This window comes from Vigna unguiculata, chromosome 7, assembly GCF_037176805.1.
Source record: "Vigna unguiculata cultivar grain cowpea cultivar isolate G323 ecotype 2 chromosome 7, ASM3717680v1, whole genome shotgun sequence".
Classification (NCBI taxonomy): Eukaryota; Viridiplantae; Streptophyta; class Magnoliopsida; order Fabales; family Fabaceae; genus Vigna; species Vigna unguiculata.
The window spans coordinates 42,450,153-42,464,199 of NC_140798.1; the positions used below are offsets into that span (position 1 = coordinate 42,450,153).

The window sequence follows — 14,047 nt, forward strand, 5'->3', positions numbered from 1 at the left end:
TTAAGGCAAGTTCTTATATTCCTCAAGTCGAAAGAAACAAGAGAAACTACTTTTGACTCATTTTAAATATTTAATTAAGAGTCATTATATGCATCTTTCTTTAAAAAAAAATAAAATCTGGAGTAGTGAATTTTTCCGATAAATCTTATAAATAAGAAATTTATGAAATGAATATGTGAGGAATGAAATAGGTTAGTTAAGGCAGATAGTAGACATAGCCAAACAAATCATGCGACAACATTTGTTCTTACTAAACTCATCCATTTTGTCGTCTCAAATTTTATATAAATAAATATATATTTTACTAAAGTTTTTTTTATTTTATTTATGTATTCATGTCACACACATAGAAAGTGAAACATTTATTCATAATTTATGTTTTCAAGGCATTAAATTTGCATGAGAACTTAAAGCATATATATTATTACTCATAATAAAAAGTGACATTCTATTAATTTTAGAAAAATATTATATTTTGCATATAGTTCTTATTTAAAAATCTCGAGCGCGAGACATATTTTTCAACAAAACTTTAAATACCACTTTCCATGTTATTTTTGAACTAAAACAATAGGATTATTTAATATTTTATCTTATTTTTAAGAAATTAATTAAAATACATTGATAACACAAAAAACTTCACAGACATCAATTACATGTTATTGTCTATGAACATATTTATCAATGTATATAGAATTGTTTCATCTTAACTAGTACTTTTAATTTTGAAATTCTAAAACCTTGGGTGAGCAATTTTACAAAATGTTTAAGAAAATATCATCATCTCTAAAAGGTGTATGTTGCGATGGTAATATAACCTTTTAAAAACAAAAAAAAAAAACATTTAAAAATTATATTTGAAATTATTTTATTGATTAGTAATGCAATTTTTTTACATTAACAATTTAAATTTATTTTCCATACAAAGTGACACCTGTTCTTATATATTAACTAAGCAATTCAAATATTAAATCTTGATACCACTTTCAATACTAACAAAATAACATATTGACTTAAATTTGTTTCATAATACATATAGTTTAGATATGAAAGTTTAATAATCTCTAATATGACTTTATTTAAAAAATCATCGTATTGAGATAAATACGCTTTTGTATATGCCTACGTTATGTGTATATGATGATACATTAGTAATTCCTTACTTTCACAGTAAAATAGTATATTTGTGATTATCAAAATTAAATCTGTAACATATTTTATACAGTAAATTAAGAAGAATTTATGTTAAGATCGTTTTTAATGAAAATATTATAAAAATCAATAAATGTGTCATTAGATTATATAAAATTAATTGCAATATATTTCCATATGCTATTTAATATGTTTTTAATCCAAAATTTACTATGTTAATTCTGAATGTGAAAATCTGATTTTAATCGCAGAACAGTGCTGGACAAATCAAATTATCTGCATTTGACTTTTTTTTTTCCAAGAGAAAAGTTCTGTTTTGTTTTTTCGGAAACCACATTTCATGACCTAAGACAAGGCTTTTCTCGTAATTTCAAACGGTCCCTTGGAATCCGCATCTACATCCACCTTTCTGTTCACAATTTACATGTTTCATGACATTTTTTTTTTATATAAAAAAGGGAAAAGAAGCAGAGCAAGAACAAACACCTCAAAATCTCTGCACTTGTTCATCCTCAACTCAGCTACTCAACAACGACACCAACATCCTCATCCACTCCGCACACTACTTCTGTTGCCTCAAGGTCTGTCTTCTTTCTCTTCCTCTCTTTCTTCTTCGTACTCTAAACACACACACAAATCTCAAAGTATATACCCATGTTTATGTCTGTAAACAAGTTCAAAAATTGGGGTAGCGGAGGATTAGATCTTCACCTTAAACAATTGACCCAGAATATTTTTAGATTCCAACAGTTTTTTTCTGCGCCCTTTCATTTATGGGTTTCTGGAATTTGTTTGATCAAGAATTCATGATTGCGGTGCTGATTGTTCCTGCACTTGCTTCTGTTTCGGATTTGGTGCTTTCGAGATCTGGTCTGAGAGAGTTACAAATTAATTCTTTTTATGTTGCTTCGTGAAACATGAGTAATTGTTTTGTCATGGAAATTTGTCAGTTGGCGTAAGTGTCTGAGTGAAACCCGAGTAATTGGACTGGAGAGTTTAATTGAGCAAGTTCCAATTGTTTAGTCTGATTAATTTTGCATTTTCCCACTCATTTCACATCCAATTTTCATTTGTAATGATAAAGTTTTAATTTTCGAGTGAATGTGGTTTGGTCGCATAATCAACTCCACTTGTTTCTTTGTTATCTTTGGTTTGTTCGTCTTTTCTGTTCTGACATCTCTATTTCTTTATTTTCTTTTTTTCGGCTGATGTTACCGGCCGACCGAACCATGTCATCCTGACATGTAGACGAATTCTAACAATGATTCCAATGATATTGTCTATTCAAAGCTCTGTATGAATTAGAGGATTTTTTTTCTAATGTTTATGAGAATTCTGGACTAGAGTTAATGATCTTTTAGTAAAGAGGTTGTGGGAATTGTGAATTGCTTTCTGTAGATGCTGTGTTGGTGATTTAGTATTCTATTTATGCCTAATTTTTGAGTTCAGGCCGAAATGATTGAGTTCAATAACCTTTGGCCGGGGTTGTATCCATGGTGGTTCTTGATGATGAGTGTGAACTTCTCTCTCTGAAATATTTTGCATGGGGTGAAAGATTATTAGCCCTTCACATTAATCAGAACTTATGATAACAGTTAGTACTGCTAATCTAATGACTAACACTAGCGCTGGGGTGTTTGGTAGGGGGATTCTTCTAGGTTTCATAGAAATCTTGAGTAGGGAATGTTAAATGTGTTTGCTTTGTCTGATTTATTTTTAAATGTTTTCAGGAAAAAAATTTCTGGAAATATTTTAACTGTTTCTCAATTTTGGATAAAATATTCCTTTAGAGGGTTCTTAGAAATCCAAGAATCCGATGAAGATGAGAAAATTTTAGCCATACTCAAGATAACATATCAAGAAAATAAGATTACTTGGAAACTTGGTTTTTGAGAAACATAATTCATCAGTTGTTAGAAAGAAAATTTTGCATACTAGGTTCCCTGTATAGGAATGGTATCACTCTCATAGTTTTGTTGAATGGCAAAGTTGTCTTCCTCAATTTGTGACGTGTGATTAAGTTGTACTTGTATATTCCCAAAAAATGGCTCCTAAGAATATGAGTATACGAACTTACTCGTGAGCTAAAATCTTCATTTTTGCCAATGAAGAGCCTAATACCTCAGTCTTTTTTCAATTCTTGAAGAATTGAAATTTGTACCATTCTTAATTCTCGTGGCTTATAATATTGATAATCTTTATTTAAAATAAATCGTTGTATGTTTCTGCATCTATTAATTTTCAATATCATGGTATGGTAGAAAGGAGACTTGACATATTGGCTAGAAGAGGAAGGTTGGGAATGAAAAGATGAAAACCCAAAAATATATAAGCGTGATCAACAAAAAATAAGACACTAAAGAGCGAAGACCAAAATGCAAAGAATAAAAGTTGTTAATTTACAATCTAAACCGAGTTGTTTGTGAGTTTTAGTCGAGTTGGGTTTGAACTGAAAAAAAAAATTCATATGAAATTTGAGTTGAACTTCGATCAAAGTCTGTGTTTTTATCGGAACGAGCTGAGTCATTTCCAAATGTAATTGTGGCTTAGCAGGCCTAGTGGCCCAAATATATAGTGCAACTATTTTGTTTGTCTGAAAATGCCCTCTGAACATTTTTCTTGCCACCCACTTATAGTCCACATAATGTAAATTATATAGAAAAATTTGGAACAGCAATCATGCTATGTTTTCGGTGTCGTTGGTTACACTACTAACAGGGATTGTAAAGCTTGCTTGGATTTTCAGTTATCGTCTCTGTTTTTGAGTTTTTACTCTTCTTTTTCATATGCTGCTATTATTTGTTCACTCTAATGGTTTAATCTTACAACTGGTTTTTGGTTTGATTTTTCTAGGTGTTTCTTTACACCGAAATTCAGTGAGGATTTTGAAAAACCTGGTTTAATGGAGGACAACGACTCTAACATAAGGAGATGGGAGGATCTGGACATAGATATTTTGGTGAAGATTTTTCAGTTGCTTGACATTTTTGAGTTGACATCTGGCATCTCTCGTGTTTGTAGTGCATGGCGCATGGCATGCTGTGATCCACTTCTTTGGAAAACACTAGATTTGTCAATGCTAAGATCTAATTTCATCAAGATCCCATTAGAGCCATATGTTTATGTTGATGAACGATCTGATAGGACATTAACGCGATTATTGAAGATCTCCCTGGGTCTCAGCCGGCAGAGTATAATGACTTTGATCTTCCATTTCAATTTGTACGTAAGTGATGAACAGTTGACATACACCGCTGAAAGGTAACTTCAACTTCCAAAATCATTATATCTGTTTGTTAAACGTATAAAGTTAGCTAAACCATTTGAAATGAATACACACAGAAGGGTATTACATTGTCTTGTTGATTGATCAACTTTCCTTTGGTGCCTAAAACTTTATTAAGAATGGCTCTTGTGAGGCTTTTAACCCTGGATTTCTGGAAAACACTTGAAAGTTAGTAGGATGGTGTAGTTGTATTGTATTACATTTTTAGAATAGAAGGGGACAAGACAACCAATGTTGGTAATTAACACACCTTAAAATTGGAGACTGCATATGTATTTTTGTCGAAAGAGCTAATAATGTCCGTTTGCCAGGTGCCCTCGACTCAAACGGCTTGTTCTGCCAGCTTGGAACAGAATCAAGAAAACAGGAATGTGCAAGGCCATCCGTTGCTGGAAAGAGTTGGAGTCCCTGACAATGCCTAGTATAGCAAATCCACCATATATTTTGGAGGAAATCTCAACCCACTGCAAGAACTTTAGTGAACTCAAGATTATGGGGCCATGTGATGTTTTCTTTGCTTCATCTCTGGCTGCGTTTCTTCCAAACTTGAGAGTCTTGAGCCTTCGATGCTCAATGCTTTTCACGGATGTTCTTGTTCTCATTCTTGACAGCTTACAAAACTTAGAAGTGCTCAATATATCACATTGTGTTCTGATGGAAGCCCTTCCAGCTCCTCAACATAAAAGAATTGTTAAGGAAATTGATGTCACTATTCGTCAGAAGGCTTCTCGGTTACGTGAATTTCTCACATGCATGGATGACAGTTGCGTCATGTGCCAACGAACAAGAACTGATGAAGGGTTGGTTAGGTGGTACAAGTACGAGGAAGGGCTTTGGAAAACAGACGAGGTGAGGTCTCTCACACTTTGAGCAAAAGAAAGGAATCTGATAGTGATCCAGTCGTCATCATTTGTCACATTTTATGTTGTTTCATGCTGCTACCTTAAGTGTAGATCCAAATAAACAAAGTTTGATTCTTACAAATGAATGCTGTTGCACCCTTTAGGAGTTAGCCAAATCTTGTAACTGTATATAGGAATAATAAGTTTTGTTTCTGTAGTTGGTTTCATTTTGAGAAGTGTTTTCCATCATGAAAAAAATGATGAGACAGTAATTTTGGTTCTTTACAGAGTAGAGGAGATTAGTATTGGGCTATTCTTCTTTAGTTTCAACATTTACAAGTAGTCGAAATGAGAACACTTACATGTGCGGGGTGAAATGCTGAACGTTTGCATCCAAGTGTTCTCTGTCTCGGATGCTTGTATTTGGAACTTGGTCAGTGGTTTTAAATGCTGTTTTTTTCTTTTTTCCAATTGTCGTATATTCAAATTTTGGATTGAAATGACAAAATAAGCCATATACGTAACTTTGACTTTTATAATAACTATTTTAAAAACCACATATATAAAATATTACATTCTCTGAAAGTAAAAAATGAGAATGGTAAAAGTGTTTATATTCATGTTTATCGATTTCTATATGTTTACATGGAAATCACTATTATTGTTTGGTTGTATTTTTACATTTTTTTTTGTTTATTTAAATTTTTGTTACACTTATGGTTTATGTTTTATGTTTACGTCTGTTTCTTTTGTCTTGTTAATTTTTCTTCAAATACTTTACATTTTATCTTTCAGTCTTTCTTGTTGATCTTGTTGGTCTTAATCTTTACTCAGCATGTTTACGAACTTTCAATTATAGATTTCACTTTGTTCAATCATTACTCTTCATACTGAATTTCTTTTTACATTTAGAATTACTATATTCGATGCATGAGTTTTACACCGTGCTTATTTTAATGATCAAACATCTTTCATTAAAAATGTCATAAAAATAATATTAAAATTAAATTGATATTTATATTTTCTCTGTATATTTACTCCATTAAAATTGAAAAAAAAAATAAAAAATAGTCAAAATAACAAAAAATTATTTTTTTTATTAAAGTTTTCCATTTGTACAAAATTTTATCGAAAATAAATTATTAGTCCAAGATCAAGTCAGTGTTAGGAAGGCAGGACAAGGAAAAAATTAATAAAACACTAATATTGATAGATGAAATTTATTTTTAAACCCTTTTATTTGACGTGAAAACTGATTATTTATTTACTAAGTTTCATTCTTGGTTTAGAGAGACCCACGTGGATTTTCTTAATCAAAATTTTCCCACCTAATTCACAATGGGTAATAATTGATAATATATAATACCTAATATAATTTAGAAAGAGAACAAAAATGCTATGACAGGTTTATAGGTTATAAGATAGAATAAGAAAATAAATATAGTGTATAATAGACAATACAATAGATATACATAAAATTAAATTGTACGTGTATCGTGGCAATTTTATACGATACTCAAATTCAAGATTAAAAAGAAAAGTATAAATAAACTTCATAATATTTGTTAACTTATTTATACAAGTAAGCTTCAAAAGTCACTTATACAAAACATATCAAACATGTTAACAAACAATTATTTTGTGAGTGAGTCTCTCTTGACCAATTTTCCAGGGATCAAAATGGATCGTCTGCATTGTCACACTTGTTTACAATCTCAATCTCATCACATCTTAAATTAACATGTAAATAAATTTTAGATACTCACTCCATTTTCTCAGTTGAAAGTGAATATTAATAAAATTTAGTTGAATAGCCTTTTATAAATTAGATTAAATATATTTTTGTCTCAACTATTGTGAATGTTGTTCTAGGTGTTGGAAATGTATTCAATTCATTGATCTATATTGGAATCATGGTAAATGTAATTAAGAGTTATTTTACGTGAAAAAGTTGAAGATGGTGATATGCGAATGAAGGTTGTCGTGTGGAGTAGATGGGAAGATGAAGAGAAAGAAAAAGGAACCTATTACAGTAAAAAATACACATGTTTTTAAAATAAATTAATTAAATTCACAAAAATAGTTTTTGTCATATAAACAACACGTGGCAATTGCATATCAATAGGTTATACATTCCAGTGAAATGTTATTTGTCATGTTAGAAAAAATTTAACAAATGAAAAATTAAATCCATTGTTTTCTATAGTTAGTTGATGAGACAAAATCAAAATTTTGAATAAAAATCAATTTCAATTTTGCGTGTTGAAAAGAAAAATAATGTGTTTATCCTATAAATTTGTATTGCATGAGAGTTTAACACTTAACGAAATGAAAACCAAAAATAATTTTTGTAATATTTATTCTTTAATAGTATTAATAAAGTTAAATGTGTAATTGATTTCCTAAATAAATGTGTTGGTATTTTAAACCTTCTCATAAAACTTGTTAATACTAATGATGTGAATAATAATACATACATTTAGTTATAGCATGAAATTAATAAAATTATTATTTTTTACTTAATATGTAAAACTCATTTCTCTTTAAAAATAAATACCACAATCTCAGTTCTCTTTTTCTTATAATGCTTATCTTTTCTTTTCTATCACCTTAGTACATTTCTCACTCAACTTAATTTTGTTCTTTCTCTTTCTCTTATGATATTCATCTCTTCTTAAATTAGAAGTTACTTTTGGGTTCGTGGCAAAGTCCTCTTCAAATTCACCCGAATAGTTTTTTCATCCGTGTAAGTTGATAATTTAATATCAGTCGCTCAAGCAAGGAAAATTTAGCTTAAGTGAAAATAGTCAAAAAGTCACTTTGCTCTGTGTTCAAACTTTAGCGACAATCTTTAACTTAAGTGAGTGTCCTTGTAGCTTAAGTGAGAATCTCTAACTTAGGTGAAAGAGTCATTCAAACTCTTTTTGTTTCTGTTTAATTTTAGCTCAAGTAAAATTCTTTAGCTCAAGCAAGAACTTCAGTCGCTTAAATGATAATCTTTAGCTAAAGTGACAGTCGTTGTCGCTTAAGTGATAATCTCTAGCTAAGACAATAATAGTGTAGAGTTTTAATTCTTTATTTTTAACTTGTGATTAACTAAGTTAATTTTAAAAGCATGATGTATGAAACTATGCATGAATGATGTGATATTTTATGGATTCAAGTAAGATTACATATTGACACTCTAATGATCATTTAGACTCACACAGAGTATAATAATATGTGGTGAGAGTAGTATGAGGTCTTAGTTTAAGGCATAATAATGACCTCAGATTATCATGAATTAATCTTGTGTGTGGTAGGCCCATTTGCTCTACAATGTAGAGTAGTAGATCCACAAATGCAAGTTTCCCATAAATCCAATTTCATTACATGTGTCCAAATAATTGAGTTAGTGTGTCTTCTATGTCCGGTAATACATGTTGATAGTGTTTAAAGTAGCTTGATTATTATTTGCTCATTTTATTTTCACTAGATTACCCTTCTCCATGTGCTTCTGTTTTATTATTTGTCTTTTATGTCTTTTTTTTTTTTTGTAACGACAATCATCAATTATAAACATCTGTATAATTAAATCGTTGGATAACTGTAATGGTTAATCTTGTAACCTCTTTCTCGTTGTTTTTAATTATGATGTTTTCTTCGACAATATTTTTTTACATGGGACACTTAGAGCTGTCAAAACGGGTAACCCGATTCGACACGGCTCAACCCACCACGGGTTGATGATTTAGTGAGTCAACCCAACCCGGCTCACCTTTTAGCGAGTCAACAAAATTCGAACCCGGCCCGACCCATTACGGGTTGGCGGGTTAAACGAGTTGGCTCATGGGTTCACTTAATTAAAAAAAACACAATTTTTTTTATTTATTTTTCAGTCAAAACTAAATTATAATTCTAATTAAAATCTAAATAAACTTTAATACAATCCAAATACAAACCAAAATAAAAAAAATACAAATTATTTATGTGTTGGCTAAAAAAACAACCTAACATACCAAAATGTAAAGTTCAACTTAATCAAAAAACACTTATATGACCCTTTTATCTGCGGGTTGGTGAGCCAACCCGGCTCACCACGGGTTCAACCCGGATGAGCCGAGTTCTAAATGAGCCGGGTCAAAAATCAACCCGTATTAAAATTTGTAAAAAAATTTCAACCCAACCTGACTCGAGCCCGTGGTGAGCTGGGTTCCAACCCATTTTGACAACTCCGGACCACTACATAATAACATTAACTATTCTTTACTTTAACATTTTGTTAAAATGTTACATTATATAAATTTATTTTTAAAAATATTTAAAAGAATAAACTAAGCACTGATTAGATTACTTTCCTTTTTGTATTTTCAATTTATGATGCAAACTTTAAATAATTATATTTAAAATTAATTAATATATTTTGCAAGACAAAATAGTGGTTAAAACACATAGAACACGTGAGGACTGAAAACAAATATGCACATACTCTATAATAGTGTGATGTGATGGGTTAGACCTATTGTTGTCCAATAATAATGTCACATGCAAAAAAAATTAACATACAACCACTTCCAACTTGCAACTCTTTGGGTTCGATCCTTCCCTTCCTTGTAGGCTTCGTCCCCATTCTAAATTCACCTAAAGGATCAACATTGTTATTATATTAATTATAAACTCACAATATATTTTTTTCTTAAGAAATTAATAAAATGGAAAAGTTTTTTTAAGAAAAACTTTATTTCATATTTTACTATGAAGAATTTGTAACTCAATTACTATATTACTTTTCTAATACTGCCATTTTATTTTATATTAAAATTTGTTAAAGAAAATAAAAATGTTACTTGTACGATAATTTAATTAAAAAATATTAAAAATTACTACTTATTTATGATTTTATAATAAAATATAAAATTAAATATATTTTAATTTGTATACTTTAATGTAAAATTATAATTTGTTTTTATTTAAATTTTGATATAATTTTATTTTTATAATAAAAATAACTAATACAATATCATATTAAATAATATAAAAGTTACTAAATAATTTTATTTTAACAAATTAATTTTATATTTAATAATATCAAATTTTTTGTCTATCACATATTATCATTATTTACTATGTTCCTTTTAATTTATTTTACTGTTAGAGATGATTAAGATTATATCACTTATAATGGTACGTGAAAATATTTCTATTGTATTTTTTCTTCCTATTAAATCCAAAATATTATGATTTTATTGTATAATTAAAAATAAAATAAATGTTAAACTGAGACATGAATAAGAAAATTAATCATTAAATTTTATTGAACAAATTAATAGTGAAGAAATATTAAACTTGATGATATTCAATTTCTTTTTCAAATATTTTAAAGATAAAATTATATTAAAATCATTTTATTATTTAATTATTTTTAACATTATTTTGTGCATCAATTATATTATAAATAATAATTGTATAACACTCATCAATATTTTTATATTAATAATTATTAACATTAAAATTTATTTAATATCAAAATTAATTATAAACTTTTATATAATTTAATGTAAATTAATTATTTTAATCAACCACTCGCTTATCCTACCCTTATTCTATTTACATATTTAATAAAATGACATATAATTCTTTTATTATCTTACGTGTCTTGATATTTGAAAATCAAATAATTTGTTAAGACACCTGTCAAATCATATTAAATAAAATTTAATTCGTTTAAATTTATGATGACCTCACATTTCATTCATATATATATATATATATATATATATATATATATATATATATATATATATATATATATATATATATATATATATATATATATATATATATATATATATATATATATATATGAAACAAGTTATAATCCATTTTTTTATAATACCCTTTAGCAAGACCTGTTCAGTATTTTTCTTTACACAACTATTTGTCGTAAATCTAAGATGTTTCGATTAAAAATCTAGCAGAAAGTGTGAGAGACAATTCCAGCCAAAAAAACTATAACATTGTTTGTAAACAAAATTCTAATATGCTGAAGAAAAGTGAGCAATGAATCAAAGTGATTGCATATTAAAAACCAAAATTTAAAGTCTAAAAGCTAAAACTCATTCATCATAAAAAGAATAAAATTATTGAAAATATTATTATAACAGTGGTTAAAAACAACTACTTTATTTTAGATATGTGACTAGAAAAAAATTGTTCGCACTTAGTATTTTGCAACAATTTTGAAGTGATGTTACAGTGAAGTTATTATTAAGAATAATTATAAATTGATGAAAGAAGTGATTAATTAAATTTTTTTAAAGGTAAAAAAAGTATGGATTGATTTTCTTAAAATGAGAAATAAGCAAGTTAAAGAAATTTAATGGAAAAGCTACAAAAGGAAAACTGTAATTTAGCAATTGGGCAAAAGGAAGGTGGTTAGGTGAGAAGATAGGACAAGAAATCATGACCAAACCCTCAAACCTCAATATATTCGGTTTATTCTTCATTGCTATATATTACTATTATCAAACCAAACCAAACAAAATCATATCTTCCTTCTCTTGGTAGCCTCTTCAGAGTCTCTTTTTTTCTCTCTCTGACAATGTCTGTGCAACTCTGGGAGACCTTGAAGGAGGCCATAGTGGTCTACACTGGCCTAACTCCTTCCACCTTTTTCACTGTGCTTGCTTTAATTCTGGCCGTTTACTACGTCGTTTTGGGTGTCTTTGGGGCTCCACCGGAGCGCCCCCGGCCCCGCCACGTCGAGGAGGAGGAGATGCCGCCTCTGCGGCCGCCGGTCCAGCTCGGTGAGATCACGGCTGAGGAGCTCAAAGCCTACGACGGCACTGATCAGAGTAAACCCTTGCTTATGGCCATCAAGGGACAGATCTACGATGTCTCCCAGAGCAGGTTATTGGCTACACAAAACCCACCCATTTCTTCTTAATTTGTTCGGTGCTGTTTTGTTTCATTTTGATGTTCTGTGCTTATTTTGGGTATTTTATTTATTTTGTGTTCATAGTGAATGCCTTCCAAGTTAGGTTTTTTTTGGATTAACCTTGTTCACTTCATGTTTTTGGTATCATGCATTACTTCTCTCTCTTTAACATTTTTTGAGTTATGCATTTTCTGCTGCCCTTTTGTGTATTTCAATTTTGTGAGTTTGGGGGTTCTTTTTGCTTTTGTAAAGGTCAGGATTTTGCTTTCTGTACGTGGCTATTTCTGTTGTTAATGTGACATGTGATGAGAAGATAACCTGTTCCTCGTATATTATTGAGGACCAGTTTGTTTTAAAGTTGAGTAGAGCTAGTTTTGAGCTGTACCTGATTACAATGCCTGTCTAAAGTGTGTTTTTTGAGTATGTTGTTCGTTGAAAAGTTTGGGAATTGATTTTCTAACCACAGAACAAACATGCAAAGTACATGGTTTAAGTAGAAAATCGGAAGGGGGGATTTATAGAAACTTTTGTTTTGTGGAAGGTCTTGTTGGGTTTTTAAAGCTAAATTTCTGTCATCTCCGTCGACATTAACTTTTACTGGTAGTTGCTTTGTTGAGTGGGTCGAAGGTGAAACTTTCAGTGTTTACTTATTAAGCTCACTACATGTTTGTGTATACCTTGACCCATCTCAATTTGGGAATAATGTAATGCTCATTTTGATCTTTATTTTTATTGGGCTTAACTTTGTTTGAGATGGACTTGGATGCGTCATTGAGGAGCCAGAGTTCTGTATCATCAGCCATTTTCGTTTGAGACGCATGGAGATTCAATCAAAATCATCGTCTTTGCTACCTAACTTATCTCTCCTGGAACTTGGCCCCCTTTTTTTATACTGATGTGAAATATGTTTTCTTCATTGCATTTTCAATTAACTTTTATCACTGCAAGCCTTGTTTGTTTCTGCTGTAATGTTTTCTGTTTGGTCTGCTCCTTGCTACTTTAGCTCAGCCAAACGTTCCCTCCTTTAAGATAGCATATGCTTTTTATGGAAAAATTCAACAAACTGAAGTGGTACATGATTTCGCTTGACAACATAGTTCATTTTCTATCTGTCAAGAGTATAATTGTATAATACCGGTGATGTTTTTTTTGTTCCTTAATATATTTTAGTTGGGTCTTAACAGCACTGTTTTTATCACATGGAATTGTGTCCTTCCAGAATGTTTTATGGACCTGGTGGACCTTATGCTCTATTTGCTGGAAAGGATGCTAGCAGGGCTCTAGCAAAGATGTCTTTTGAAGAGAAAGATCTGACTGGGGATATTTCTGGCCCTGGCCCATTTGAGCTTGATGCTTTACAAGACTGGGAATATAAGTTCATGAGCAAGTATGTAAAGGTTGGAACTGTTAAAAGTGATGTTCCTGCAACTGAATCAGAGTCCACCGCAGAACCATCAGAAACAACTTCCCGTGATATTGATACTGCTCCTGCCGTCAAGCCCAATGAAGATGGCAAATCAGAAACTGGTGCTGTTAAAAGTGAAGAAACCCCTTCAAACATTGATGCAGGAAAAGAAGAGTGATGCTTGAGTTGTCCCACAATGCCCGTGTCGAAATGGAGAGAGACAAAAATATGCAGCGTAAAGACCGAGTAAATGTAAGGCCAGCTTTTTAGAAGATAAATATCCTCTGATTGTCCCTTTATTTCTTTATTTGAATATTCGGTTTTATAATAATCAACTGTGGGTAGATTTTTTAAATTTAATAGTGTGTACGTGTTATATTAGACTGGTAAGTTTTATTGAATAATATTTTTGTGACAAAAATAAATAAAGCATAATTAGTCTTTCA

General features: G+C 30.3%; 2 protein-coding genes across 3 annotated transcripts; both read left to right on the forward strand.

The window, feature by feature from the left end:
- Positions 1–1,584: 1,584 nt before the first annotated feature.
- On the forward strand, positions 1,585–5,593 carry LOC114189784 (RNI-like superfamily protein). Its single transcript, XM_028078470.2, has 3 exons — positions 1,585–1,733; positions 4,006–4,413; positions 4,750–5,593. The coding sequence occupies exons 2-3, from the start codon at positions 4,055–4,057 to the stop codon at positions 5,306–5,308; spliced, it is 918 nt and encodes a 305-aa protein (XP_027934271.1). The 5' UTR covers positions 1,585–1,733; positions 4,006–4,054; the 3' UTR covers positions 5,309–5,593.
- A 6,263-nt stretch (positions 5,594–11,856) lies between these two features.
- On the forward strand, positions 11,857–14,047 carry LOC114191860 (membrane steroid-binding protein 1-like). 2 transcript variants are annotated; one of them, XM_085665174.1, is made up of 3 exons: positions 11,857–11,990; positions 12,042–12,168; positions 13,416–14,047. In XM_085665174.1, the coding sequence occupies exons 1-3, from the start codon at positions 11,861–11,863 to the stop codon at positions 13,777–13,779; spliced, it is 621 nt and encodes a 206-aa protein (XP_085521300.1). In that variant the 5' UTR covers positions 11,857–11,860; the 3' UTR covers positions 13,780–14,047. The 2 variants fall into 2 exon arrangements, with proteins under 2 accessions (XP_085521300.1, XP_027937100.1); XM_028081299.2 differs by having other exon boundaries at positions 11,861–12,168.